At 48.4% G+C, this 27,133-nt stretch overlaps 8 protein-coding genes across 9 annotated transcripts; 5 read left to right on the top strand and 3 right to left on the bottom strand.

Moving 5' to 3' along the window:
* The first annotated feature begins 1,256 nt into the window (after positions 1–1,256).
* Positions 1,257–3,342, top strand: ONS95_008061 (uncharacterized protein). 2 transcript variants are annotated; one of them, XM_058501597.1, is made up of 3 exons: positions 1,257–1,733; positions 1,788–1,881; positions 1,940–3,342. In XM_058501597.1, the coding sequence occupies exons 1-3, from the start codon at positions 1,659–1,661 to the stop codon at positions 3,223–3,225; spliced, it is 1,455 nt and encodes a 484-aa protein (XP_058362918.1). In that variant the 5' UTR covers positions 1,257–1,658; the 3' UTR covers positions 3,226–3,342. The 2 variants fall into 2 exon arrangements, with proteins under 2 accessions (XP_058362918.1, XP_058362919.1); XM_058501598.1 differs by having other exon boundaries at positions 1,788–3,342.
* A 1,572-nt stretch (positions 3,343–4,914) lies between these two features.
* On the bottom strand, positions 4,915–5,259 carry ONS95_008060 (uncharacterized protein; the record flags this gene model as incomplete). Its single annotated transcript, XM_058501596.1, has 1 exon — positions 4,915–5,259. The coding sequence occupies one exon, from the start codon at positions 5,257–5,259 to the stop codon at positions 4,915–4,917; it is 345 nt and encodes a 114-aa protein (XP_058362917.1).
* A 3,141-nt stretch (positions 5,260–8,400) lies between these two features.
* ONS95_008059 (uncharacterized protein) lies at positions 8,401–8,942 on the top strand (the record flags this gene model as incomplete). The annotated part of the gene is made up of 2 exons (XM_058501595.1): positions 8,401–8,678; positions 8,768–8,942. 2 exons carry the CDS (start codon positions 8,401–8,403, stop codon positions 8,940–8,942), a joined length of 453 nt encoding a protein of 150 aa, XP_058362916.1.
* Positions 8,943–9,580: 638 nt separating this feature from the next.
* On the bottom strand, positions 9,581–11,160 carry ONS95_008058 (uncharacterized protein; the record flags this gene model as incomplete). The annotated part of the gene is made up of 5 exons (XM_058501594.1): positions 9,581–10,092; positions 10,146–10,700; positions 10,763–10,966; positions 11,019–11,074; positions 11,120–11,160. The coding sequence occupies 5 exons, from the start codon at positions 11,158–11,160 to the stop codon at positions 9,581–9,583; spliced, it is 1,368 nt and encodes a 455-aa protein (XP_058362915.1).
* Positions 11,161–12,061: 901 nt separating this feature from the next.
* Positions 12,062–12,968, bottom strand: ONS95_008057 (uncharacterized protein; the record flags this gene model as incomplete). Its single annotated transcript, XM_058501593.1, has 6 exons — positions 12,062–12,085; positions 12,142–12,453; positions 12,509–12,532; positions 12,592–12,711; positions 12,770–12,808; positions 12,966–12,968. 6 exons carry the CDS (start codon positions 12,966–12,968, stop codon positions 12,062–12,064), a joined length of 522 nt encoding a protein of 173 aa, XP_058362914.1.
* Positions 12,969–13,125: 157 nt separating this feature from the next.
* Positions 13,126–18,476, top strand: SWR1 (swr1 complex component; the record flags this gene model as incomplete). The annotated part of the gene is made up of 2 exons (XM_058501592.1): positions 13,126–13,171; positions 13,232–18,476. The coding sequence occupies 2 exons, from the start codon at positions 13,126–13,128 to the stop codon at positions 18,103–18,105; spliced, it is 4,920 nt and encodes a 1,639-aa protein (XP_058362913.1). The 3' UTR covers positions 18,106–18,476.
* Positions 18,477–19,281: 805 nt separating this feature from the next.
* Positions 19,282–20,485, top strand: ONS95_008055 (uncharacterized protein; the record flags this gene model as incomplete). The annotated part of the gene is made up of 4 exons (XM_058501591.1): positions 19,282–19,537; positions 19,590–19,968; positions 20,033–20,348; positions 20,405–20,485. The coding sequence occupies 4 exons, from the start codon at positions 19,282–19,284 to the stop codon at positions 20,483–20,485; spliced, it is 1,032 nt and encodes a 343-aa protein (XP_058362912.1).
* Positions 20,486–21,462: 977 nt separating this feature from the next.
* ONS95_008054 (uncharacterized protein) lies at positions 21,463–26,258 on the top strand (the record flags this gene model as incomplete). Its single annotated transcript, XM_058501590.1, has 3 exons — positions 21,463–21,496; positions 21,551–24,435; positions 24,486–26,258. 3 exons carry the CDS (start codon positions 21,463–21,465, stop codon positions 26,256–26,258), a joined length of 4,692 nt encoding a protein of 1,563 aa, XP_058362911.1.
* Between the last annotated feature and the right edge of the window lie 875 nt (positions 26,259–27,133).

The following is a 27,133-nucleotide window of genomic DNA, read 5'->3' as shown; positions in this document are numbered from 1 at the left end:
GGACCATCAGTCCCCTGGACCCAAGGCGAATCTGCTTTCTAGGACGAGCATAGCAGACCTGCCAATTAGATGATCTCGGACGAAGGCAATCTCATTCCTTATGAGTTTGTTTATTCTGTCGATGGTAGTCAGGGAGTTAAACCTGATATCACAGATCTAAAAACAGCTACCTTTCTAGCTGAATTCTAGAACACCCTCGCGGACAACAATGCTAAAGGCTTGTTCGGTATCTGCCCACATCCCGGAGATGACTTTGGAGGTCGGATAGAAATCACACAGGATCGAGCAAATATTAACATGAAACCTGGAGAAGTAAGCCTTACAATTTACACCCCCTGTCTTTTGTTCAGTGAGTTGTGTTAACCTAGTACTATTAGTTCGATCCAGACACGAAATCTCGTATCGCTGCATGGTTCTTCTCCGCTCCTCTTTGGGAGCGTGGATGTAAGTGCAAGTGCAATGTGTCGGGGTCTGCTGGTCAAGTTCATGAATCCCATAATCACAGAACAGTGACCTAAGTGTTGGTCGTCTACTTAGTCCCTGGTTTATCAGCTACTTGATTTCAAGTTTGATTTTCCACACTATTTCGTATCAACATCAGCTCTAGAACGAAGCTACTCCGGGTTTACATTGTACGCTCGTTTAGTTCGTATTCTGACCTACTGTATTCCCTCGTATTGAGGCCACTCAAGTACTCAGACAAATAAATCAAGTTTCTACTCCAATCGCATATCCATAAAGATTATAAGAGGATAACTAGAAATATAGGAGTAGGTGATGTCATCGTACCAGTAAACAAGTAACAAGTGTATATCGATATACGTAAGAATCAAAGGTTCAGTTCAAAAGGTGTTCAAAATTGTGTTTTCTAAGGAGCGTGTCTAAGGTTCAGAATATCCCCTTAACTGCGGCATGCACGTCTCCTTCAGTGTGTTACAGGGTGTTAACAGCGTGTGGGGTAAGCCTTAGCGGCCGATCTGGCAACTCTTTAGGCATAACAGTCTCGCTTACAGGCTTCACTCTCAGGGCTTTCAGGACAGTGCATAGAAACGCAGTTAAAAGGATATACTACTCCTGATTAACCCCCGGTTCGCCTCCGAAAGGGGCCCGTCACCCTGACCGGGAATGCCCGTCCTCCTGATTGCTGCCTATGTCCCCCTTGAATAGTCTGCGGACCAACATTATTACTATATAATAATTATTCAAAGCGATTTTTAAGACCTTGTAAGGGCGAAAAAAATTAGCGAGGCTAGCCCCGCAAAGTTAATTTCTGATATTGCTGTAACTTCACACAATCCCAACCTCTGATCATCACCCACTGCTTGGAATTTCTTATAAAAGGCCATCAAAACAAGTCTCCTCTCCTAGGACCACAGTTCAACGGCGATATATTTCTATTTTGTTGTTGAACTGAAGCGAGCAATTCCGGCGCATCCAGCCGTCAAGCCCTGAAAGACGGCTGGCGATGTTCTAGTGCTTTGTGGCACGTCGTCATCGATTCTAGTCCCTTTCCAGGGTTCTGGTAAACAAGCTAGAAGCTCATCTCATCTCACCCTCATCTCATTCCCTTGCCTTCTCACCTAAGGTCTGAGACTTGCATCTATTTCCTTTTTGCCAAATATTATTTTCCTTCTCCGCTTCTATGATAGAAGCTAGACATGCCTCAACATACTCCCGACGAGAGAGCGCCACTCCTCTCAAACGGCAGCGCATCATCTCACGAAGATAGACATGTTTGTTCCAATGCTACGCTTGACCCATCACCATAGCACTGATAGTCAAACTAGTTACTACAGTTCAGCAAAAAAGACGACGACAACCCAAGAAACTGGTCAGAATGGAAGAAACTCGCAAACATCGCCGTCATCGCCTCCATGTCCAGTACGGCATTCCATCGCCGACCCTGTTATTCTTCACAGCCCACACTAACGTGGCACAGTTCTCAGCCCCCTCGCGAGCTCAATGTTTGCACCAGGCATTGAACAAATAGCAGGGTCTCTGCATGCCACCACCGACGGCGTGATAGGGTGTCAAACCGGCTTCGTCGTAATGCTCGGTGTTGGCCCGTTGATCCTAGCACCACTGTCCGAGACGTTCGGAAGAAAACCACTGTATCTCGTGTGCTTCACTATCTTCACTCTGCTTCAGATACCTACCGCGTTGGCGAAGAGCCTACCAGTGCTCATTACGTTGAGGACGATTGCTGGATTCTTTGGAAGTATCGGGATCGCAAACGGAGGCGGCACCATCAGCGATATGTATGCACCCAGCGAACGAGCAGGTATCTTCGGCTGGTATCTCCTCGGTCCCCTCCTAGGCCCAACAATCGGGCCTCTCCTCGGCGCAGTGATCCTCGACAACTTGCCCTGGCCATGGCTCTTTTGGGTTCTGCTAATAATCTGCTCCGTCGCCGTCTTCGGTGCTTTCTTCTTCCTCCGGGAGACCTACGTCCCCGCAATCCTCTCGCAGCGCAAGAAGACCCTTGAGGCAGAAGACTCGACTCATTACTACTACGAGGGCGAGGACTTGCGGCCTCTCCGCGCGAAGCTAACACAGTCTATCAAGCGACCTCTCTTGATTCTCTTTACTCAGCCTATCGTCATAACGATGGCTTTGTACCAAGCACTGCTCTTCGCTATCACTTACAGCATGTATACGCAGTTCCAGAGTATATATGGCGGACTATACGGCTTCAGTACGCTGCAGGTTGGATTGACATACCTGGGTCCTGGGCTGGGGTTCTTGACGGCGGTGTGGTTTCTCGTGCCGAGGATAGGGACAGTATACAACTCTCTCTCCAAAAAACACAACAATGTCCCAAAACCAGAGTACAGGCTCCCACTCGCAAACATCGGCTCAGTATTGATCCCCGTATCTCTTTTCACATTCGCGTGGACGACAGAGTACCATATTCATTTCATGGTTCCCATCACAGCGACGTTTTTCTACGGCATCGGGCAGGTTGCTATTTTCAACGCCGTGCAAAATTACTACATTGACTCGTTCGAGAAGTATGCTGCTAGTGCTATTGCGGCGGGCAGTTTGTTCCGGAGTGTGGTGGGGGGCGTCGTGCCTGTTTTTACAGGGGCCTTGTTGGAGAGAGTCGGGCTTGGGTGGGGGTTCAGTATCTTCGGGTTTGTGAGTTTGCTTCTGGCGCCGAGTCCTTTGTTGTTCTATGTGTTTGGGGGGCGGTTGAGGGAGAGGTTTAGAATCGACTTGGATTGAAAGGGCATTAGGTCGCGGGTTGGAATGCGTAGACTGTGATACTCGTGTACATTTCATTTTAGGATTTGTTTGCATAGACAAGAAATATGCTAGAATTTACTCATTCAAGTCACCTAGTCTTTGGTCTGCTGGCATAATGGCTGTGCTCCAATCATGCATGGCAGTGAAAACGGGGAGCTGTACCTCCGGACGAGAGAGAGATACCTGTTGTGGGACCAACATCCCAAGACAAACGGACATGGCATTCTTGCAATCTACAGGATACTTCATCATGGGGCCCATTTTAACGACCATCTATCATTCGTTGTTGCGGAGAAAGGTACAAGGTGCCAAGGCGGATACCCGGTTACCACAGCCACCTCAAGCAACAAGAAGGATCTACGAATGCGGTTGTCCGAGAATGCAAGAAAGGACATATCGGCGGACAAAGAAAAAGAAAAACTAGAATTATGGAAAGTAATGAATCGAATTAACCCTCATGTAGGACTGGGAAGTGTGGATCTGGCGCCACAGGAAAGTTGCTTTCGATGTCAACTCCTCGCTTTTTTGACTAGCGACTTCTCCTAATATGATAATGCCTAGTTGGCAGCAAGGTGCGGCTCAACGATCATACGCAACATCTACTTCTATGCGATGATCAACTCATCCGTTCTGATAGCTGCTGGTATTATGTTGGGTACTGGAGATCGATCCAACGGCCCGAAAATGAGATGCTAGGACATCTAAATAACAGGGTCGATTGTGTAGCCTTACCCACTTGACGGGTTACTTTGTTCTAAGTGCATCCTATCCACCGGTAACAGAGTGCGTGAATCTGGTTGAGAGAATAATTCATCACAATATAACCCATTCTTAGCCTTCCCAGTCAGTGGCAAAGAACAGTAACATCCAAAGCAAGGACTAATTACTGGATGGCTGCAAACTGTACGCAGAACCACTCTGCCGCATGCATGAGACCTATTATTGATTCTCCACCGTCTGATCTTCCAAGCTCCCAGTGACTTCAAGAAGAATACACAGATCCGATTCAGAGCTGGTGATTGGGAAACATTGTACTCGGCTACTCCACTCTTGTGTTCCCAAGCGCGGAGCATACTTCCTTTTCGTGCTTGACGGCCAGTCGGCTTGCTTTTAAACGGCGGCCGCAGGTCCAACGATGGCTGGGCAACATGAGGATATATGGGGAAGCCCAAGGAAAGAATACCGAACACGTGCGAGGATACATCTTGAATTGGAAATACCCACAAACCTGAACTTGAAGTGCAAGCTGCACGCATGCAGGGACTCAATTACTGTAGCGAACCCATAAATTTCCGATCACGACATCTGTAAGTTCGGAAATGTTCCTCGGCCAATCCTTCTGAATAATGGGTTCTCCACAAGTCCCACTAGACTCTGTGAAGTGATTCGTGGAAAGCGGATGCACAATGAAATGCTTATATTCCCCGGCCTGAGTCCCTTAAAACTTTGAGTTGATCCCGCACGGTTGTGAGGGGTAAAACCAAAAAATAAAACAAAGTTTTTCAGGCAGGAAGCCTGCCCATAGAGAGTGCACGGCTCCGATGTACGAAAGTACGAAGTAGCGTTGTTGTAACAAAAGTGCTGCGGGATGACGGTGCCGAGTGATGGAGCAGCCGGCTGTTCACAGGACCCGGACGAAATATTGAAAGAGACTTTCATTTGAGCCGATCACTTCACCGCCAGAAGAACACACGCATCCAACAGCGTTCTTCTATGTCGTCCCAAGATAAGCTCTGCTTGGGTGAATCGTGAAATGTTTCGTGTTGTCAAGTTCTGAACGAATGAGGCAGTTAATGGAACTGACAGCTCGTTTTGAAGTGTGTTTTGCCCTTGAACCTGCATCTGGAAGATCTGGAGAGGTCTACCAGTACCGGATTTTGCGCGGTTGAAGTTCAGCCAGGTGACAGGTATGATGTCTGCGTCTTGACAAAAATCCCTGAACGGGCAATGACAGATGAGAGAATGGCTGATCACCTGGTAGATCCTCATCATTTCGCATAACGACGACATCATTTCTTACTTGCTTCGAGCAGGAAAGGCCCAATCTACCTTGTACCATCAGCCTTCACCTGAGCCGAGTTAAATAAATGCCTTTGACATTGCTGTCCTGTTGATAATTTCACAATTGAGTGAGCCTGTCTGGGGTCTTTTTGGGATATATTGCGGACCCAACGACCTGGGATTGGAGGCAGGGAGAATGCCATGGTCTCTCAGGCTCTAACCGTGTAATTGAAGGGATGCTGCCAGAGTTCAGCTACAGTATTATATGCTATGCTCATAGGCCAGTGCACACCCGACTCGGAGAAATTGAGGGATGCTGTTGGAATCTCCTGAGATGATCATCGGCACACGATGTAATACTTAATAATGTACAGTACAGTGGGGAAAACAGAGGTTTATCGCCGGCTTCCTGTCTTGTCAGGATGCTGGGGGACGGGAGCGTGAAACATCACGGATTGGTTCACAGGATGCGTTGCTGTGAGCCAAAGAGGAAAAGAAGTGCTGATGGTGCAACGGGCTGCCTTGTGGAGAAAGACGACGGAGGCGACAACGGGAAAGGCGGTCGTTGATCTCTTCTCTTGCAGTGAGACTTACAGTACAGCAATGCCTGGCGATGATGTCAGGGCGGAGGGATTGGCATGGGCATGGGCAGCACAATGACGAGGGTGGTGAATGGGGGAGGAGGGTGTCGGTTTATCAATGCCAATAATCCCACCTCCCACCCAAACAACAGTGGCCGAGTGCAGTGGGGGCATTTCCATCCTGCGGCGGCTCGAGAGAGAGGAGACGAGCCTTGAGAATGGAATGATAATAATGAAGAGGGAGAAGAGGAGAGTTTGGAACGATACTGTAGGAAGAGGAGAGCTGAGCAGAAGCAGTAAACGAATAGCATCAAGTCGCTTGAGCTTCAACGTTTGTTCGCCACCAAGCCCATCTCTGTCAGGGTCAAGTCAGCGCCTCGCCTCAGTGCAGGGCAACTAGTATTGGAAGGCAGGGCAGGGCAGGGCAGGATGGTCACATGGCACGGCCGCATCGTAAAACGCCTCCCATGGGCCATGAGTCCCATCTGAACTGAACTCTACCTAATCCAACCCCGAAATGACGACTGGGATGTTCCCATTCGCTCGGATCAGGAGTCTTCGAAATATCGTCATTTGCAATCTCAATCTTGCGCGCCTCACGAGATGTTTGAGGCGCAAGGACATCGATGTGATACTCAAACTCGTACAGATGCTGATACAGGTGAAGCCCTGCAAAACTGGTCATATCTGAGCCTTAATCAAGCGGGCACCGAAATTTGACGCCTACCTTAGGTACTTTCGTACCTATGGTCCCCTCCCCGGTTTAATTGTCTAGCGCCTTTTCAGCACATTGCTGTTTGAATGTTTTAAACCCTGTTGCTTAAAGTTATGCATCCAATCAAGAGATCAGATTGTTGATACGGTACGTCTTGATTAGCTGAACCATCTTGAAACTTTTGCAGATCCTCAAGAGCGGCACTTGTATCGACCATAATTTACCTACCTGAGTGCAGTTGAGCCTCTTGACGCCAAAACACACACACCATATAGATAGTGCCCGCCGCCTTTATGGCTTATTATCCATCTAAAATCGTAGATTGTAATTTACGAAGTTACCACCCGCCAAACAGCCCCTATTGTCAAGCTGGTCAAGCTGCTGTGCTAGCCGACATAGTATCACCCACAGCTGTACAGTAGTTGCACATTACTCGCACAGTATTTCCTTCTGGAGTGCGGTGCTGCTGGTGTTAGACCCGCAAGAAGAACTCTCTCATCTAGTGTGCTGCCCAAAGTAGAGTACCTCCGATGTTTTTTCTAGAGAGCTTGCTCTTCTATCACTTCGAGTCTTTTGTCGAGTCTTGTCAAGTCGAGTCCATACAGTGTTAAGTATCGAATTTAAAGGACCGTAAGGAATGAAGACAAACAACCAAATAAATAAACAAATTGCAACCCCTCCTTCCTAGCTGTCGCTACACCTTCCCCTCCCGGATCTTTCATATCATAATTTGTCTCGTAGTCTGCACCTAGCTCACGATATCCACAGACCTTTGCAGTCTAATATCGACCCTCCCGGAGCCATTCTCGGGCATGCAGACAGGGATGGCGTCTCCCACGGCCTGCGGGTCTCCCAAGTCCCAAGCCTTCCATTCCTCGCCTGTTGATCGTCGGTCAACAATCCTGGGACATGCTTGCAGCTTGGCGGGGCCAGTCAAACTACTGTACGACGACGGAAGTGTGGAAGGAAGGGAAGGGAAGGGAAGGATGACTTGGGAAGTGCGGTGGTGAGGTGAGAAGGACTAAGGACTTGTTACTGCAGTGCTCTCAAGGGGCTCCAAGCTGGCTTGACTTTCCATTTAGGACTACTATAAGTGTAAATGATACTGTATTGTAATGGTCCACGGTGGTCACATATTTCAAACCTTCTCGGATCTTCACACTTCAGGGTCCACACACCCTGCACTGCACACGCTGCACGCTGCACGCCGCACGCCTGCCCTGCCCTGCCCTGCCCTGTCCTCTCCTCCCCTGCCTCCCTGTCCCATCCTTGTCCTCTCTGTCTCCAGTCGCCTGCCACTCTTTTCGCCCACCTGCACCGTCCGCCCATCAGCCAGCCGCGGACAGAACTCCCACTCCACTCCACCGCAAGCTGCAAGCACCACCACATCCACCACCGTCTCTCTCCTCCACTTCTACGCCTTGCAAATGGTCCCTTACCCCCAACTTTTCCCTCCCCGACTTCACTTCGACAATTCAGCCATTGATTGATCCGATTTGCAGCACTGCAGATATTCGATGTGACCATACTACCTACTTAGGCACTGCCGATATACTGAAAACAAGCCGCTCTTGACCTCCCTCATTCTTCCAGAAACCGAACAAGGAACGACTCACTCACCACACCACACTGAAACAGTCACGATACTGTACCGGCGCCTCCCTACCTACATATTGCAGTACCAAGACTACACTGCAGTACGGCAACGACTTTGTCAACCAGCAGTGGAGCAAAGTACCTACTTCCTTGCAAAGAGTGCTCGCCCGTAACGAAGTATTCGTTACACAGCTACCTCCCTCCACACAACCAAGCACACAAATACCCCATAGTATGGCCTCGCCTCCCAACCAAACAATAATGTCGTCGGCTTCATCATCTAGCTCGTCCGTCCACGAAGAAGGCGGAGGAGGAGGCACGCACCCTCACCCACAACCAGCAGACTCCACGGCTAAACGACCCCGTCTACACTCAAGAAAATCGAGCGGTACCATCATCGTGCCACGCGAGCACCCAAGAGTTGAGCTGAAGGAGGGCGACGAGGTATTCGACGAGGATGATGCACGGGCTATGAGTCCCAGGAGGAGTAGTCAGGACCTAGAGAAGATGAGCGAGGATGCAAAGGTGCAGCTGAATGAGTATGCCAACCCCACAGATCTAGGCACAATCCTCCATACCTGAAAATAACCATGAATCGAGACAAACAACGCTAACAGGATCCAAACAGACACGCCAAAATCCTCCAAAAGTCCCTCCTCGAGATCTTCAACCGCATCGAAGCCGTGAAGGAAGAACATGACAAGCTCGACAGCAACAACAAATTCCTTCAGAAATACATTGGCGATCTGATGTCAACGTCGAAGATCACAGCCACTGGCGCCGCAGGCGGACGGAAGAAATGAGCATTCGTGAATCGAAGCGACCACCGCCGATTACACATGCCGAACTAGGAACGAAATCTAAGCTCTGTGATCTTTCCATCTTTCCGGCTCATCAAGGTGGGCGAGGAGGATAGACCAAGGCATATAACGTGTACAAAAAAAGCATGAGAGCATGAGGGACAAGAGTGGAGAGCCATGGGATTTGGTAGCAAGATGATTTTTACTGAAATCAATGGGATGCATTGCGGTGGCGTTGACATGATGACTTTTATGGGATGGGGTTCAACGACACAATTGGTTTATCCCGGGTTTGGATTCAAACGGCATAAAGCGTCGGCGTCTTTTATATCAATTCTCATCATACCCGCTCCATACATACACCCAAACATCAAGACACGAAGATGGGACGGCAATCATTATGGGCACACCCGTCAAAGGAGGATACCACAGCTGTCAGTGAGGGTTGTACAATACTTATTTAATGATAGCACTTTATGAACATAACCTCTCTCCGATGAGATGGAGAGTCGTTTGTGATGAATCGGTAGCTCGAGAAATTCTACTGGTAAGTATTGATAATCCTGAGAACAGCCTCGCTCCAACAATTTTTCAAAGAGTCAATGACTTTTAAGTTGGAAGCAAGTAATGATGACAATAATTCAAACATTTTCGATTCCACCCAGGACAACTCGGTCTTTCTCCTTGTTCTCGGCTCTTGCGCTCGCTTGAGACGCCTTTCTGATAGAGGGCGAAGACCGCGGCTCATCCTCATCATCAATGACTTTAGCGGCAGCTGGAGTAACGACACGTTGTCTCTTGGTGCCGCTGTTGTTCGTTGTTGCAAATGGCCGACTGACCCGGCGAGCAGGATTGTCGTTTGCCGAACCAGATGCTGTGGTTCCAGCTTGGTTGCCAGTCGATTCTAATGGCTGGCTAGGCTTTCGAGTGTCTTCACTGCTGGCTACCTTCGTTTCTGCAACTCCAGGGGAAATGGTTGTACCTGTCTTTGGAATACTGACTTTCCGGGTGGCGTTCTCATTGCCAATGGGATTGATGTTGATAGTTACCAGTGGTGAATCCTGGATATTCTCCTTTCTGCTCTTAATGCCACTGAATCCGGATGATTTCAAGACGTTGGATGGCTTCGGAATTTGCTGCTCATCTGCTTTGACTGCAAGATTTAATCAGTACTCGACATCTTCTCCATTCATGAATCGATCATACCAGAGCTATCTATGGACATCTTGGAAGAAGCTTTCCGTGATGCAGCACTTAAGCCAGCCATGTTTCTGGCAAGACCATTGTCGGGCGTGTTCGTTGGCACAACTGGTGCAGCTGGTGTTAGTGCTTCGACAAGAGATTCAAAAGCTCCAGGCATCTGCATAGACTCGAACTGGCGGCCTGTCTTCTCAAATTGCATAGGATCTGATACCTGGCGGCTACTGCTTGTACGAGTATTGGTGCTTGAGTAATCTGGCATCGAGGTGTCTGTTGTGGAGGTGTGTCGCCAGCCGCTAAATGCCGGGTTGTTGTGATCAGTGATGAAGGGATCGTAAGCAGGCTGTCGAGGGAAGAGTGGAGGCGGTGGCATTGCCCCGGCGCTTGGGATCGGGAAAGCTGGCTTGCTTGACTGTCCATGACGGGGAGAGTGGCTATGAGCCTCGATCCCGTCGGATCCATGTCGTGGTGAAGAATTCTGTGCATAGTACGGTCCAACAAGAGATACATGACGCCACATAGCAGCGTTTGGCCAGGCGATAGAGGATGCTTCGAGGACGTCTATGGGACAATTATGTTAGATGAATATGAAGATAGTAAAAAAGAGCGCTGGGAAGACCCACCCAGCGGCGCATGCTGGAATGAGAATGATACGATATTTTTGATGCGCTCGAATGGATAAGTCAGTTGCTCACGAGAGAAGCCTTCGGAAATGACAACCTTAATTCGGCCGAGATCATCTCCTGGATTCCAATAGCTTTGGGAAAGTAGTTCTTTGTGGAAAGTCGGGAATTTCATCTTTTCAAACTCGCCATTCTTATCGAGATCTGTGGTCGTCAACGAGTCATCGAGCGAGGAAAAATAAGTTCTCCGACTTACCAACACTAAGCTCGATAATGGTTGGCCACGGACCGCTTTGGTTGAACCATTTGGAACTGAATCGTCAGCGTAGGCAAGGAGGCTCGATAGATTAGAATTACCCTGCAAGCCTGCCATCAATGAATAGTCGCGCTTCGAACATGACAATATCGGATGACTTCTTCAAGGTTTGGATATAACGACTGATCTCAGGATTCTGCCAACAATGGATAGAGGCTCGGAAAGCAGCTCCGGCGGGCAGACCTGGTATGAAGGACGTTACGGTTGGCAATAAAAGAGGATTCGATTGCAAGTTATGAGATTCTGATTGGTAATTAGTGTATTGCTCTCAGACAATTCCAAGAATGATTTAGTCTGCCGTGTACCTGGATCTTGTATGACTTGACAGCTGGTTTTGAACTCCTGCAAGGGGACCTTGTACTGGTCGGGGAATAGGAGAACGTCCCAATTTTGGTAACGCATTTTGAAGGAATGCAAAGCTTGTTACGGCTGGGGTAAGCAAGTGCTCTTGATGTAGCAAGACTTGAAAGACAACTGTCGACCGAGCCAAGGAGATCTCGAAGCTGAGAAGAGAAGCAGAGACGTCGCAGTTGCAAGAAGATGAGTAAAGAAACTAAAGGGCACGACACGGAAGGGACGGTGTAGATGAACTTGAGATCTTCAAGGCAGGAACAGTGCATATGCACTTCCTCATTCACCATTTATGATGGAAGGAAGGAGCCATTGGTTGAAGCCAACGCACGAACAGCAGTTGGATATGGGCAGAAGCCGATGAGGTGTTCCGCGCACTTCTAAGGCTTATTACAGTCCTGAACGACTGCTGTTGACTCCGTCTCAGAGAAAGCCCTAAGTCTGGAATCTCATGACCAGACTAATTGGAAACTTCTGAAAGTAGTATTCGAGATCTAGCAGGTTCTTACATTTGCTGCTGGTAGCAGTGCCTCTCGGGTTAAATCATTGGCAGCCTTATTATGATAGGCTGCTTAACGTCAATCACTTAGTGAGCGATGTTACTCATATGTACAAATTGTCTACTCTCTTCTCTATTCATCACCTGGAGCCCTCGCCTAAGAAAAAGACGAGTTAGTGGTCGATACACATCATGTCTTGGAATATCACGTACCCTGACTGCGGTTGGCCCTCCCAATTCCCGTTCCAGTCCGCCTTCGAACTCTCTTGGTACCGACTGCTTATCCGGGTATGACATCCCAACTACAGTACAGAGTCCTAGAACGGCTGCAATAAAACATCCGATCTGGAACAAACCCTTGCCTGGCTTGGTGTGCGTATACTCCTCCGGCGAAAACATCCCTAGGATATCATTGTCCTCATGAACTGGCTCTCCATAGTTTCGACGCTCTTGCTTGTCCCACCAATCTGCATGAGGGTCACGAAATTGACGTTTGACCGGTGGTGGATTGATGTATCCTCCATTCTGTATAGAAAATTAGCCATGTGAGAATGGAACGGGCTATGTCCATGTCGCTGACCATTCCAGGATCCTCGACGTCAGTCTACGCAAACAGTATTAGCTACAGCTTCATCTTTGTGCCTGAAAAGTACAGCCACTGACTAATCTGGGATATTCTGGTCCAGCCTGCGCAACTCCTCGCTGTTGATTGAGAGCTGCTCGTCGAATGACAGGGAAAGCATTCCGCAGCGGGCGAGCTGTCGCAACTCGCCGGGAAAGCATCTGGGAGTAAATGTTAGTATCATCGGGCCATTGCCTTGGGGTATTTGTGGACGTCTACCGTGATTTTTGTGGTCGCAATGGGTAGATTTCGTTGTACCTCTCCTCATCATCTCAGTCGAGCTCCCATGGAGTTGCGGTCCCAAAAGCGCGCTAGTTCTTCGCCTATTCTCACTATGGGTCACCGTATCTCGATGGCTCCTCCGCTCTGTGGCAATTCAAATTTCTGTTGACTACCCCCAAACCCTCAAGTTTACCATTTTTCTTCAACAGAAGCTGCAAATGAGCTCTGGGCATGCCAAAATCTCGCAGTTGGAATCTGTTGTAGACTGCGCATCTTCCGAAGTTAGTACCATCCCTGCAGATGTGATATTCATGAAGTTCACGGTAGTGCCTTGCCCCCTCTCCTAAGAAGTCATGACACAGACCGCGTCGGATGCGCAAGACGAACAAAAAGTACATGGTATGCGCAAACATCACTCGACGCGACAGGCGCAACATAACTAATCATTTCGACTGTTAGAACCCCCTACGAATGGCGATGACCCTCCAAGAGTGAATGGCCAGCATGACGAGGCTGAAGGAGATGGAGAACCACCTAGTAAAAGGCGTCGAGTCTCAACAACTACGCCGAACTCCAAACAGAGGCCAAAGGACAAACCACCATCCCCGCCATGGAAGCAGATAAAAGCTGAGGGCCTATCGTCGTTTACACAGGATGGGAAGAGGAAGTCTGGCAGGACAAATCACGTACCCCTGGAGCTGCAACCGCCATCCGATAAAAGGCAAACACGAGGCGCTGTACAGAAGGAATACTCGAAAGGCAAGCATGGAATCGCGAATGGACCTACCCCATCGCTTCAGGCAAGAGATGCACCCACAACGTCAATAAATGGAATAAAACGACCTGGATCGTCTAGCACAGCTTCTCAACATCCCCCGAAGTCTCCCGCCAAACCTGCATCTCCCAAAAGATCTCATCGCAAGTCGATGCCTAGTGCACAAATAGCAACTCCAGTACGTTCGCATAAGAAGTCCTCAACTCCGAAGACTCCGCAAACTGCCCCAGCACAAGCTCGTACATTCAAGGGCCGTCGGTCAGGGAAAGTCGCAGAGACATTGGATGACGAAGGGACCCCTCAACCACAGGCCTCCAAGGCTGATGAGCAGTCAATACCAAGCCCAAAAGCCATTCTTTCACGTATCAGATTTCGCGTCAAGTCCGCCACCATTCCTCTCATACATCCTGGACTCGTTCTCCCACGCCACAAGCAATACGAGACCCTCAAAGACTATTTCGATCTTGGAGCAAACATACGCGTTGAGGATGGTGGGCTTTATGATGCTGACGAACCATCTGAGTATAGCTCGGAGCAAATCATAAAAGATTCCGATGTCATACTACGGGCAGAGGAAGCTGTCAAACCTGGTGGAGTATTGAGTGTTGAAAGATGCTCAGTCTATCAGCCAGAGGCCACTGATCAGCTTCCACGGCAATATTCGCATGCTGATCATATGATCAGAGCTGCTTTCGAATTTAGAAGACTCATGTTGATCGAACAGAAGAAACATCGTGCAGCTGCAAAACGAGTCGCAGAGGCCTGTGTTACTGAATGGTATCGACGGCAACCAAAGACCCTGGCCCAAATCGAAGCAGAAAATGAAGAAGCTCGTAGGGCCCAATACAAGAAGCTCGTAACGAGAACTCTGGATGCTGTGTTCGAGAATGTGAAGATGGAAGTCAATCGACGGCGATTATTGGAATGGGAAGCACAAGAACAAGCTCGAGTGAGGAAAGCCTTGAGTGAAGCGGTGGACGTGTCAACGCAGAAGCTTCAGGCGCGAAGGTCGCAAATTGGCTCTGGTGCCGCCACGGACGAAGGTGAGACTGATGTTTCCGATGCATCAGACAATGAAGAAGGTTCTGTTTCTGAGACAGAGGACGATCGCGAGAGCAATATGTCTGAGTCTGAATCAGAACCGGACGAAGAACAAGTGAAAGTCGATGCAGCGGATGATGAACATTTGACTGTTGAGCAACTTCGGGAAAAATACGCTGCTCTCCCTGGGCCTGACATTGATTCGGTCGACGAAGAAATGGTGGATGTTGACAGTGAATCGGGCGTTCCAGACGAACAAGGACCTGGCCTGGATATAGAGGAGAATCTTGATGATAGCGATGAGTCGGTTGACATGGATGATGACATGGGATCCAGTGACGAAGACCGTGAAAGCCATGAAGATGACGAGGACGGCAGTGACGAGGAGGAGGATGAAATGGGAGAATCTTCACTCCTTGGATTCCTCGCTCCTTCTGAACTGAAAGCTGTGGAGCTCGGCACTGTTGAGCCAGAACCAGATACAGCGGTTGAAACAGGTGATGCAGATCCTACAGAACTGGCTGGTATAGAAGAAACTGCGAATGGTGAAGGCGAGGTGTCCTTCGTTCCGGATGCCATTGAAGGCAACGCATCAGATTCGACAGTGAATAGACTCATCAACGCAGAGGAATCTGCAAAGCTGACTGAGCAACCGACTGCATTCGGCGACAAAGATAGCCTTTCACTTGACCGACCAAAACCTATGAAGCAGGTTCTATCCGAAATGCTTCCTACAAGTCCCGACCGAAGTAGTCAGCCGACCCCAAGAACGACCGACACACGCCCTTCCGAAAGTGATTCTGCATCATCGGTTGAACTTCACCACAGTCGCCAGGTCACTGGAAGTATCACGCCTCAGCCTAGCAACCAGCTCAAGACCAAGGTCCCATTCTTACTCAGGGGAACCCTCAGAGAATATCAGCACTATGGTCTGGATTGGCTAGCTGGCTTGTATGCCAACAACACAAATGGAATTCTCGCGGACGAGATGGGCTTGGGCAAGACAATTCAAACCATTGCCCTATTGGCTCATCTTGCCTGTGAGCACGAAGTTTGGGGACCACATCTGGTCATCGTGCCCACCAGTGTTATGTTGAACTGGGAAATGGAATTCAAGAAGTGGTGTCCGGGATTCAAGATCTTGACGTACTACGGGTCTCAGGAGGAGCGCAAGCGGAAGCGACAAGGCTGGAAGACTGACGATGCCTGGAATGTCATTATAACATCTTACCAGCTTGTCATCCAGGATCAGCAGGTCTTCAAGCGTCGCCGATGGCATTACATGATTCTCGACGAGGCTCATAACATCAAGAACTTCAATTCACAGAGATGGCAAACGATGTTGAATTTCAACACCAGAGCACGTCTTTTGATCACTGGGACACCTCTTCAAAACAACCTGACCGAGTTATGGTCCTTGCTGTACTTTTTAATGCCTTCAGATGGTACCGGCCAGGGAGTTGGAGGATTTGCGGACTTGAAGGAATTCCAAGACTGGTTCAAAAAACCCTCGGAACAAATTCTCGAACACGGCCGCGAGCAGATGGACGACGAATCCAAGGGAATCATTACTAAGCTTCACAGACTGCTGCGGCCCTATCTTCTCCGCAGATTGAAAGCAGATGTAGAAAAGCAGATGCCTGCCAAGTACGAGCACGTCGAATTCTGTCGTTTGTCTAAACGTCAACGCGAGCTCTACGATGGATTTCTGAGTCGAGGCGATACCCGTGACACATTGTCTGGAGGGAACTACCTCTCCATAATCAATTGCTTAATGCAATTGAGAAAGGTCTGCAATCATCCTGACCTTTTCGTGGAGCGGGCAATCATGACCTCCTTCCCAATGGAAAAGTCAGCCATCGCAGATTTTGAGATCAAAGAACTACTCGTCCGAAGACGCCTTCTTCGTGAAGATCCTATGACCAAAGCCAGCCTAGAATTCCTGAACCTTGTCCCAACAAAGCACGAACGACTTGCAGGAAATGTCGCTTCACGCAGCGCTGCGCTCAGTGCTCAGCGCGTACTCATGGATATGCGTGAAGCTCAGCGCCTGAGGGCCCAGAACGCGTTGACAAGTCTTGATCCGTCTACCGCAAGGGCCAATCTAATCTACTTGGAAAGCGCCTCAAGGTGGGGGCGATTCGAGGAACTTCAGCACTGTGTGTACCTCAACGCCCTCAGACGTCAACAAAAACCTATTTATGGAACCCAGCTTCTCAATCGTCTCACCCTGGATATCAACGACCGACCTTTGAAGCCTCGCCCCACGCAGCGGAAACAAATGATGACCTGGCTTGAAACCCGCTCGCCGACGTTGATGTCAATGATTCCAACACTAGAATCTAGGTCCGAAGCTCTAAACACCACCATCCAGAAATTCGCCTGTGTAACACCTCCGGTAGTCGCAAGGGATATCAATTCCATGATGCTCTCGTCTAAAGGACTAGGCACTGTTCAGAGCTCACTTACCAGCTCCAAAGCCGATCCATTCCATGAGGCTCGTATGAGATTATCCATACAGTTCCCAGACAAGCGATTGCTCCAGTACGATTGTGGTAAACTGCAGACCTTGGCGAAACTTCTTCGCAAGCTAGAGGCTGGAGGTCATCGGGCCTTGATATTCACGCAGATGACCAAGGTCCTGGATATCCTGGAACAGTTTCTTAACATTCATGGTCACAAATATCTTCGTCTTGATGGCTCGACGAAGATCGAACAACGACAAGTACTTACAGATCGTTTCAACAACGACACCCGCATTCTTGCATTTATCCTATCAACTAGATCTGGAGGATTAGGTATCAATCTTACTGGGGCTGATACTGTCATTTTCTATGACCTCGATTGGAACCCAGCTATGGATAAACAATGCCAGGATAGATGCCATCGTATTGGCCAGACTCGTGATGTGCATATCTATCGGTTGGTGTCAGAGCACACAATTGAAGCCAACATCCTTCGCAAAGCAAGCCAAAAACAAATGCTCGACGACGTCGTCATTCAAGAGGGAGACTTCACAACCGATTATTTCAACAAGATGTCGGTCCGTGACGTTCTTGGCGAGAATTCAGAGGTGCTCGATGGGGATGCTGCCGCGAATGCAGCCATGGATCGCTTGCTAGGGGGTCCTGGAAATGAAAAGGATGTGCAAAAGGTCCTTGCACAAGCTGAGGATCAGGAAGATGTTGCAGCGGCAAAAGTAGCTGAGCGGGAAATCGTTCAAACAGATGCCGCTGACTTTGACGAAAATGCGACAGCTTCTGCAACCCCAGCAGGAGTTGGAACTCCACGAGAAACTGCGCCTACACCGGGTGGATCAGGGACCCCAGCCATTGAAGAAGTAATGGAGGTAGACAGTGACGACGAGATGAATGCATGGGGTGACCGAGTTCGCTCGACAGACGAGTACTTGCTACGATTAGTTGCTGATCAAGTCAAGGACACTCCGCTGGAGCTGCCCAAAGACAAGAGCAAGAGCAAACGAGGAAGGGACCATCGCTCCCATCGCGCGCGATGATTGGTGGTTTTCGATTTTGTATAACAATATTTGAGGTTACGAGCCGACTTTGTTTGAGTACGTAGAATGAGTCATGTTACATGACCATGGGTTGGCGTCGGCGTTGACAAATACTTTGCATCACTGGGAGTCGCTCAAGCACAGGCTGTAGCACTGTATTTGGAAGGTCTGGGCGGATCGCTCATCAAGACGAAAAGGACTACTGTACTATATACATAACCGAAAAGCAATATGCTGTGATGAAGATAACACTTTGCGTCTCAAGTTCCAGCAGTGAAGTATGGAAGTACATATTCTTGTCTATCATTACAATCGTTCTATTCTTGGCAGTTGCATATATCTATACTATTTAACTTCAAATTCTTTGCAAGCCACTTCTTCACTCAGGATCATCCCAAACGATATGCAAACAGGGTATATCCGATCTAAGCATAACAAATGCATTTAGCATACCTGGTCCATTATCCAATCAATCACTTTCGGCTGATTGAGACCATCCTACTACGAACTATGTGCATAATGGACGGTATGGTTTCTACCCCACTAAAACCTGCTGACGGTGCAGCGAGAAGGCTTCGGGGTTGCTGAAGAGCCAAACCGAATTTGGGAAGCTCGCGGAACCGATATCACCAACCGTAAGATTTACGTCCGCGGCAATTATTTCCCCAATCTCCCTAGATCAAACTTGCTTACCAAAACAAATACTTGATCTACTTGAGCACTTCTCCCCACTCCTTCATCTTCTTTTGTTTTTCTCACAGTCACTTCTTGCTCCATCCCATCACGCATCCCTGTCCGAGGCTGAGTAGAAGAAAGGGCTGAACATTGGCACAACGGAGCTGATCTCCGCTCGATTTTCATTGTCTTTTGTCAGCCTCCCCGAAGATCCCGAGACATCTTCTGATTTCCCCTCGCACAACGTCATTTGAGGGGGCAACGAGAGCAATAGAGAAGGGTTCCAGTTTAGAGCCGTGTTACCCGTACCCTTGGCCTAGGTGTCGAGTGCTACAAATAGGTACTTGAAGTACCAGATCCTGGGCCGGCAACTGCTCCAACTCTAGGCTTAAGATCTATCAGAACAAGTGCGATCGCTGTAACGAAACATTGACATCCAGTACAGTTACCTGTATCTGCGCAGAGGCGGTCTTATTCCTGGATGTATGATAACAGGCCAACATGAATATCTCTTACTCGCCTATTCCTGTTACAAATCTGCCGCCAGCAGTCGAGCAGCTTGGCCATGAATTGACGAAGGCCACTGCCTTCCTATTGATTCCGGCAGAGCTACTCTACTTCGCTATATATTTCCATATAAAAGGGCTCCGCAGGGTATACAAGACACTGACTTTGCTCTCTCTGGCAACTTTCTGGGTTGCTGCATACACTGCACCGATTTCCTGCGGACCAGCCAGATGTCTACAACATTTTGCAGGTACAACGCAAAGATCAAATTAAACCCTGTGATTCTTGCTGATGTTTCCCAGTGGCGATTGGGACGATGAAGGTTCTCGATATTTGGGCCCGCCAAAATGATCTCCCTATTTATTCAGCAGGCAAGATGCCAGCAGACTGGAAATTGGCACTTGTAATCCTCACAGAGCTCCGTTACGAATCTTTCACCCCAAATCATATCAGGATTTCGAAAGACCAGGAGAATTTTAACGAATTGACACAATTGGGAATCCACATCGCCATTTTCGCCCTCCTGCAAACACTGCCACAAAATTTCCCGACTGTACTAGCTTTTGAGGTGATGTTGGCAATATACATCTTGTGGACTAGTTTGCAGTTGTTATTGAGGTATAAGAGCAGTCCGGCCCTCTTCGGACCGCTGTACTTGATTGAGAGTTTGACTGGGTTCTGGTGAGTCCGTAGAGATCGCTAAGTTCGCCACACAGCGAAAGATGTTTTCTGATCCTCTGAACAGGTCTGAGTCGTGGCATAACGCTTTTGCTTCTCCCTGCACGTCGCTGGCTTACGCACCCCTTCGCTACAGTCTTCCCAAATATGGCGTTCCAGTGGTGCTTGCTCGATCGCTCGGCGTCCTAGGCGCATTCAGTCTGATGGCCGTGTTCCACATGTATGCGCTCTCCCCCATTCTCAACAAAGAGGGGCTCGTTCGGATCGGCCTGTTCTTTTTCTTCAACGGGATTGCCACTGTATCAGAAGCCGCAATATGGGGCCACAAGAACCACTGGCTGAAGACGATCTTGGCGTGGACGTTCGAGACCACAATAGCAAGTGTAAGTAGCACTGGAGTATTTCTCAGAGACACTTTATCAAGTACTGACTGTTTCAGTGGGCAGCTAGCGGGTTGAACATCCCGAACGGCTTAGCAAGGATTCGATGGATGGAGATTTGTGAAGTGCAGACTTATTGAAACGAACTGAGGATATGACGACATTAATTGTGAAATGGATGATATGCCTGTATTGATGATTGATTAGCTTGCAAATACCCACGAATATTGAAAACTCACATTCAACTAGAACCGAGTAACGTGGAGGAGGTAGTGACTTCGATGTGCTAGGATAGGCTCCGGATCATGTAGGTTGATTTCTCTGTGCGGAAGCCGTTTGAAATCTATGTGGCAATCTATGGACTCCTGATGTTTGGCACCGAATTAGCCATATGTCCGAGCAGGGTTGGTAGTACTCCTCACCGGTACGACCATTAGGATTTGTGGTCGACATTATTCCAGACCTTGTGGCTTCTGGCTTCCAACAATTGGTCTCAGTCGGTTCAGAACTTCGAATGAGATAGTGAATGTAGGAGAACATCCACATTACCAGAGATATCTAGAATTATTTCACGTCATCACGTCTTGAGGTGCTCCAAAGATAGCAGATATTGACGAGTTTAGTAACGGGATTCGGACAACTCTATTTGAGCGAGTCAAGAACTAATTGAGCTGGTGGCTATATTCACAAGGGAGAGATGAAAGTGACCCAGGATCAACTTCGGTATTTGTCCGTGAATTCTAGCAGCAAGAGAAGTATTATTGCCGGTAGTACCGCGGAAACGACATGAAAATCACGACAGTTATGCCCAGGAGCCTCTGACTATAAGTCTATGAAATGGCGGCGACAGTGATTACAAGGTCAGGATTGTGGAAAGGTCCTGAACCGTAGCATATCAGGGCGGTTCTACACAAGTGCATGGATGACACCGCCCCGAGTCGTTCTAGTCCTGATAGAGTTCTTGAAGGCGGCAGTATCCCATTCACCACACCAGTGAATTCGGTGTCAACAAGCAATGCGCCAGGACTTATACAAATGCGCTCATAACATTGACAGCCTTCTTTTCTCAGATTTGCGGCTGTCATATTGTGATATGATATCGTGATTCATTTAAGAAATGGAGCAGCCATCCTCAAGCTCCAAAGTCACAGGTAATAGCCACACATCTTTCAAAACCATACCTCCCCGCTAATTCTTGCAATAAGTTGAGTACTTTGATCCCTATGGGGTATTCCAGCTACTATCTCCGGGCCTCCTCCCCCGATTGCCTCTGCGAAACCTGCACTGGGAATCCCACGCTGGACCTCTGCGATCAATATCGTCGCTTCATGTAGATCTTGTCCCATCTGCCCAGAGCCCGCCCTCATTTGTGTCGACTGAAAATGCGTCTGCGAGTACGTCAAGTCTTGCGAGAGTCAAGAGTCAAGACTCTACTGCGAGTGGGGATGACGGCTTCCGAACACAAGCGCTGGGAGCTCAGGCGGTAGCTGAAAGGCCAGAGTCTTTATCTGGACCCCCTAAAGCAGCTGCGAAAGAACGGAGACACCAGATCCCAGGATTGCGGCAAACACCATATTTAAAGATTTTATTTTTACGATGCGATGATAATGATACATACAAGGCGCAGGCACGGCGTCAGGTTCGAGAGTGGGTTAAGGAAAACACACCGCCAACTCAAAGCACAACTAAGGTCACTGCTCAAGAGAACCACGATGCATATGAATGGCTGGTAGTCCATGTCATTGTGCCAAATACTGCTGCTGCGACTCAGCCGAGGACGAGTGGGAAGGGGGTCGAAGGAAGCTCAGGTTCAAGCTCAGAGAAATCCACAGCGCGTTGGAGGGGTGGAGGATCATCTACCATACTGGAAAAGTTACGAGCCGACTTCAATGGTTCTTCCAAATCTGCCGTCGATCGTATTGCCCAAATACGTATCGGGATCAATGATGTCCCGTATGACATGCTCCCAAGAGTCGTTCCTGCAATACCTGGTTCATATTCCGAGACACCACAGGAGAATGAAAATGCCTGGCTGGACCTCATAGCGAAGTTGAAGTTCCAAATACTCACATCCTTTGATATGCGCGTTACCCAGTATGAAGAAGATATCCGAGAGAAGGACGCCCAGAGATCACTACCAGGATGGAATTTCTGTACTTTTTTTGTATTGAAAGAAGGTCTGGCGAGAGGTTTTGAAAGCGTAGGCCTAGTTGAAGATGCCCTTGTTGGATATGACGAACTTGCTGTCGGTCTTGATCTCATTGTGAGAGAACAATCTATCACTGAAACGGGTGCTCAACATGGCGGATCATTTTTACCCTACACAGAAGATCTGAAACGCAGAGCTGAAAGGGCAAGAGTTGCCATCCTGAGGGATACTGGAGCAGACGAGAATGTGGAATCAGATGATCCAATTGATATGCAATCAGTGGCAGTTTCATCAGATCATGAGCGGAGCGAGATCCCCCTGAACGCAACGAGGAAACGCTACAGGGAGCTCATACTCGCAAATGATATTTCAATTTTTGACTTTCGTTGCTATATATTTGCACGACAACTCACTCTTCTACTTCGACTTGCGAATGCTTCTTCATCCCAAGAAGAGCTTCTCGCAAAACTCAAAGAGCAGCGAGAATCGAGCCTGCAGGGTGTTGCTGCTCGACTCCCTACATCGCAGGCATCGGAGGATGCAGAAAGCTTGTCTGTTCTTGGGGAAGTTTGTCGAAGGTCTATGGACTTCATGGCATCCATCTCACAAATTATGCGGGATGATATCTGGCAATCCTGGCAAGCTGGACAACAAGCAGGAGAAGGGAGTCTTCCTACCTTGGAAGACCCGATCATGACCCGAGTTATGGACAACATGGTGTCTTCATTCACATTTGCTACTGCCCAGCAAATTCTTGCTCAGACATCAACAAAGGCATTACCTATTCCGCCGTCCACGCTGGCGCCCCCAAGTGGCACCCCCGGGGCAGATGGGCAAGAGCCCAAAGCAGCAATTCCAGAACCTAAGACGATGATGCATCCTGCTAGAAGCAGTTCTCTTGCTTTGCGGTCAAGATCTCGAGAACCTCCAAGTCCGGGTAAGTTTCCTGGTATGAGAAGATCCAGTGTTCCGGAACACGGAGCGGCTGCATCGCCGTTTCTCAAGGCTGGTCTGGAAGAGCTCGCTGGCCATAGAGCCGAGCTTTACCTATTGTCAAGAAGTATTCTGGTACGAATTGCCAAGGATCACGGGTGGAGCGTTGGTTGGGAAGAGATGTCACACCTTGAGGGAGCAGATGTGGGGGAGATGCAGGAAGTTGATCTCAACGAAGAGACAGCGGATGCTCAACGCCTACTGGTACCTTCACCATCTCTTCATGGAATTGATAGCAAGCTGCTCCTTACTGCCCTTGACAATAAGGAGGACTTCTACCGTCTCTACGAGACGTTCACAGACAAGGCACTTCGCCATTATACCGTCGCCAATCATATTCAGTCAGTTCAAGGCAGCATGGCTGACCTAGCTGTTCTCAAGTATCATCTTACCGACTTCGCTGCCGCTGCTTCATACTTCTATCGTATGAAACCGTTCTATCGCGAGAGCGGATGGGCACAAGTTGAACTGTCGATGCTCGTGATGTACGCAAGGTGCCTCAAGGAGTTGAGTCGTAAGGAAGAGTACGTGAAAGTCGTGCTGGAGTTGCTTTCAAAATCTGCCTTAGTGGAAAACGCTAGACTTCAGAGAAATTCTGTATTAAAGTTTGGTCGTGGGGCCAGTCTCAGTCCAGAGATGGCTCCGATACAAAATTACATTCCTGAGCTGTTGGAAATTACCAAAGGACTACAGCATGAAGTTCGTGTTCCTTTGGAACACTTTTTTGGCAATATTGAGGTCGATGGAACTGTCCGGTACAGTTCTGAAAATGACAGTTTCAGCTTGGAGGTTCGACTTCAATATCTTCTGGCTGACGATATGCCTATCGACAGAGCTAGAGTGCGTATTACACCTCTTACGGGAGACATGAATAGAGAGATATGGCTCGAATCCGTTACGTCCATGGTATTCAAGAAAGGTGTAGCAAAATTTGTTATCCATAGTAATGTAAGTGGCTGGCTTGATCCCTCAATACAGCAATTTCTAACACTATCAAGGTAACTGTACCTGGTGTATACCTTGTCAGCCACATTACCCTCGAAACCAACAATATCATTTTGGATTATGATCACAGTACCTCAGGGCTCTCCTCGCCAAAGGAGAGCACTTATTTCAAGTGCCCAAAGCTTCTTGTTTACCATAGACCAGAAGCGTTCGATGTCCAACTGTACTCATCAAGGTATATGCACCTCGACCGGAATCGTTCTCTCGAGATTGTTCTCTCGTCTGGCTGGAACACTTTAGAATATGGTGAACTACACGTTCGGGCCGCCACAGCAGGGTTGAGAGTCCAGACCAGCGAAGCCACAATTTTATCGGATTCTCTTGAGCTTTCCAAAAAAGCAGAAGCTGGCGTTGTTCGGTTCGGAGCCATGGGTTCGCAATCAAGCGCAAGGATCGTGATGCCATTCAGCCTTGAGCACGAGGTCAATGACATTTCTCTCAAGTTGGAAATATCATACACAACTGATAAAGGAACTTTCTTCTTCGCTACAACAGCATCGGTATCTATCATGCTCCCTCTCGGCGTGAATGTCCAGGACGTCTTCAAGCACAGAGCTCTGTTCTCTAAGTTCACAATTTCATCTTCCACAGCTAGCCCTCTACGTCTTCTTGGCTCCAAGTTGGAAAGCTCCGAGGTCTTTGATACTCATAGCGGACTCACGATTTCCAGCCCTCTGGTGGTTTTCCCGCGCCAACCTGCGTCAATACTGTACAAGATTACGAAATCCGCACCTATTGAAACCGCACGCCCAACTTCACGAAGAGGACGAAAAACAACATTGTCTCTTGTTCTGAACTATATCTGTCTGGAAGAAGAAATCGAGGATGCCCTGACCATGAATCTCAAACATATTCTGACTAATGGCCCGTGGCACCAGTACGTTCGACTTATTGTGCCCATTGTGCTTCGTGAACTGCGAATACGTGTGTCAGCTTACGACCTTGAACGAACTGCGGTTCTCAGCGAGTTTTCAACCTCGATCATCTCCTCCGTTAGATGGCGCGATCAGTTTGCTGGTCTTGGTCGTAGTATCGAGCAGAATCAAGATATAGGTAATCTCATCGAGGAATGCCTTCAAGGATGGATACAACAAACACCAGTTATACCACTGAACCCAATATCTCTCACAGATGGCACTCTGGGCAAAAGTCGATCAATCATCATACCTGTCGACGTGCCATCTGTGTCAGTTGTGTGCACAGCCGACCTGAAAATTCTCAAGCCACTCTCTGTCCCTTCCGATACCATTATTGCTGGTTGTAACCAACCTTTGTCGGCATCCTTAGCAGTCAAGTGCACAAGAATATGGGACACGTCACCGGACTCAGAACATGATGCCGGCGAGGACGATGATATGGAGTTCTTCTACGAAGTGTCAGGAGCTACTGATACCTGGATCATTGGCGGCAAACGGAAGGGCCACTTCAGAGTACCAAGAAAGTCTTCAGCGCTGGAAGGCAAATACAATGTAGCATTTCCAGTTGTACTTATTCCTCTTCGTGAAGGGTTTATACCCTTCCCGAATGTGGATATCAAGTCCAGTCCTAGGCTTCATAGCTCAGTTGAAGTCAACGGCAGTCCAGCCAAAAAGACTATTCCAGTCAGCTGCGAGACGGACTACAAAAATGCTGGAGAGACTATCAGAGCCATCACTGATGCTCTAAAGACAACTGTTAGTTTAGATGCCAGCGGTCCACAAGGCGGCGCGTGGCTTCTTGAGAGCGAAAGACGGGATTGGGGAAATGAGAAAGTTATTCTGCGCTGAGAGGTGGAAAAGAGATGTCTTGTATTATGCCTTGGTGAGAGTCAGGTCGGATAAACAGCCCCAATACCACCAGATGGAGACCTCATGGTCTGCAAAGAGAAAGGAACAAAGTCGAGTTTTGGCGTCTACCTGTGTTTACATTGACCGCCATCTTATCAGACACATCTGAGCTGCTTACTTCGTGCCATATAACTAATGCTGATGCCTTGTTTGTTATCGTACTTTGCTCAGAAGGCAGGGAATCGTTTTCTTGATGAGAACTACAAGCCAACCCGGTGCCGTTAGAACGGATCATGTGCAAACATCCGAGGCAAATACTCTCTAGTAGTATGCGCTGGGCGTCAGCCTATGCTACTGTTCTATGTTCTTTCATTTTCTCCAATCATGTGTCTTAGAAGTACTTTGCTACTAAATGCACTCTCGAGACTCAGCGTCATCGAGAAACCTCGAAAGGAACTAATTCACATCACCGAAGTGATTATATTTGAGACATTGACGGGACCGCAAATTTATAGGAGAGAGTCCTTATTTGTAGCTCAGGATTAGCTTAAACAGTGTACTTTTAAAGACAATCTCATAATCTCAACTTTGTGATAGCTTCTCAGGTTGTATCTACTTTCCTCCTGCTTCGCTCCTCCCTGGCACTGAGGATTTTGTGGCTGATTTTATGCTGCAGGTCATTGAAGCTCGACTACTCACTTAAAGCTCCTATACCTCTCCATACGCTCGATCTCTATCTGACTGGCAACCTCTCGAATCCGACACCATTGGAGCGGAGACCCACCTGTCAAGAAGAAAGATCACGTGGGTTGGTGGTATGTTAGAGTGCTGACTGAACCAATATCCCCTGAGGTTGAAGTTTTCTCTTGCAACTT

This window comes from Cadophora gregata, assembly GCF_030347475.1.
Source record: "Cadophora gregata isolate MNR1 chromosome Unknown scaffold_2, whole genome shotgun sequence".
In the NCBI taxonomy this organism is placed as follows: domain Eukaryota; kingdom Fungi; phylum Ascomycota; class Leotiomycetes; order Helotiales; family Ploettnerulaceae; genus Cadophora; species Cadophora gregata.
This window is presented reverse-complemented; position numbering and strand designations above follow the sequence as displayed.

Coding starts and splice junctions, on each gene's coding strand:
- ONS95_008061 (XM_058501597.1), top strand. CDS start 1,659: ATGCCTCAACATACTCCCGACGAGAGAGCGCCACTCCTCTCAAACGGC. Junction 1,734..1,787: donor CATCTCACGAAGATAGACAT/GTTTGTTCCAAT, acceptor TAGTCAAACTAG/TTACTACAGTTCAGCAAAAA. Junction 1,882..1,939: donor CGTCATCGCCTCCATGTCCA/GTACGGCATTCC, acceptor AACGTGGCACAG/TTCTCAGCCCCCTCGCGAGC.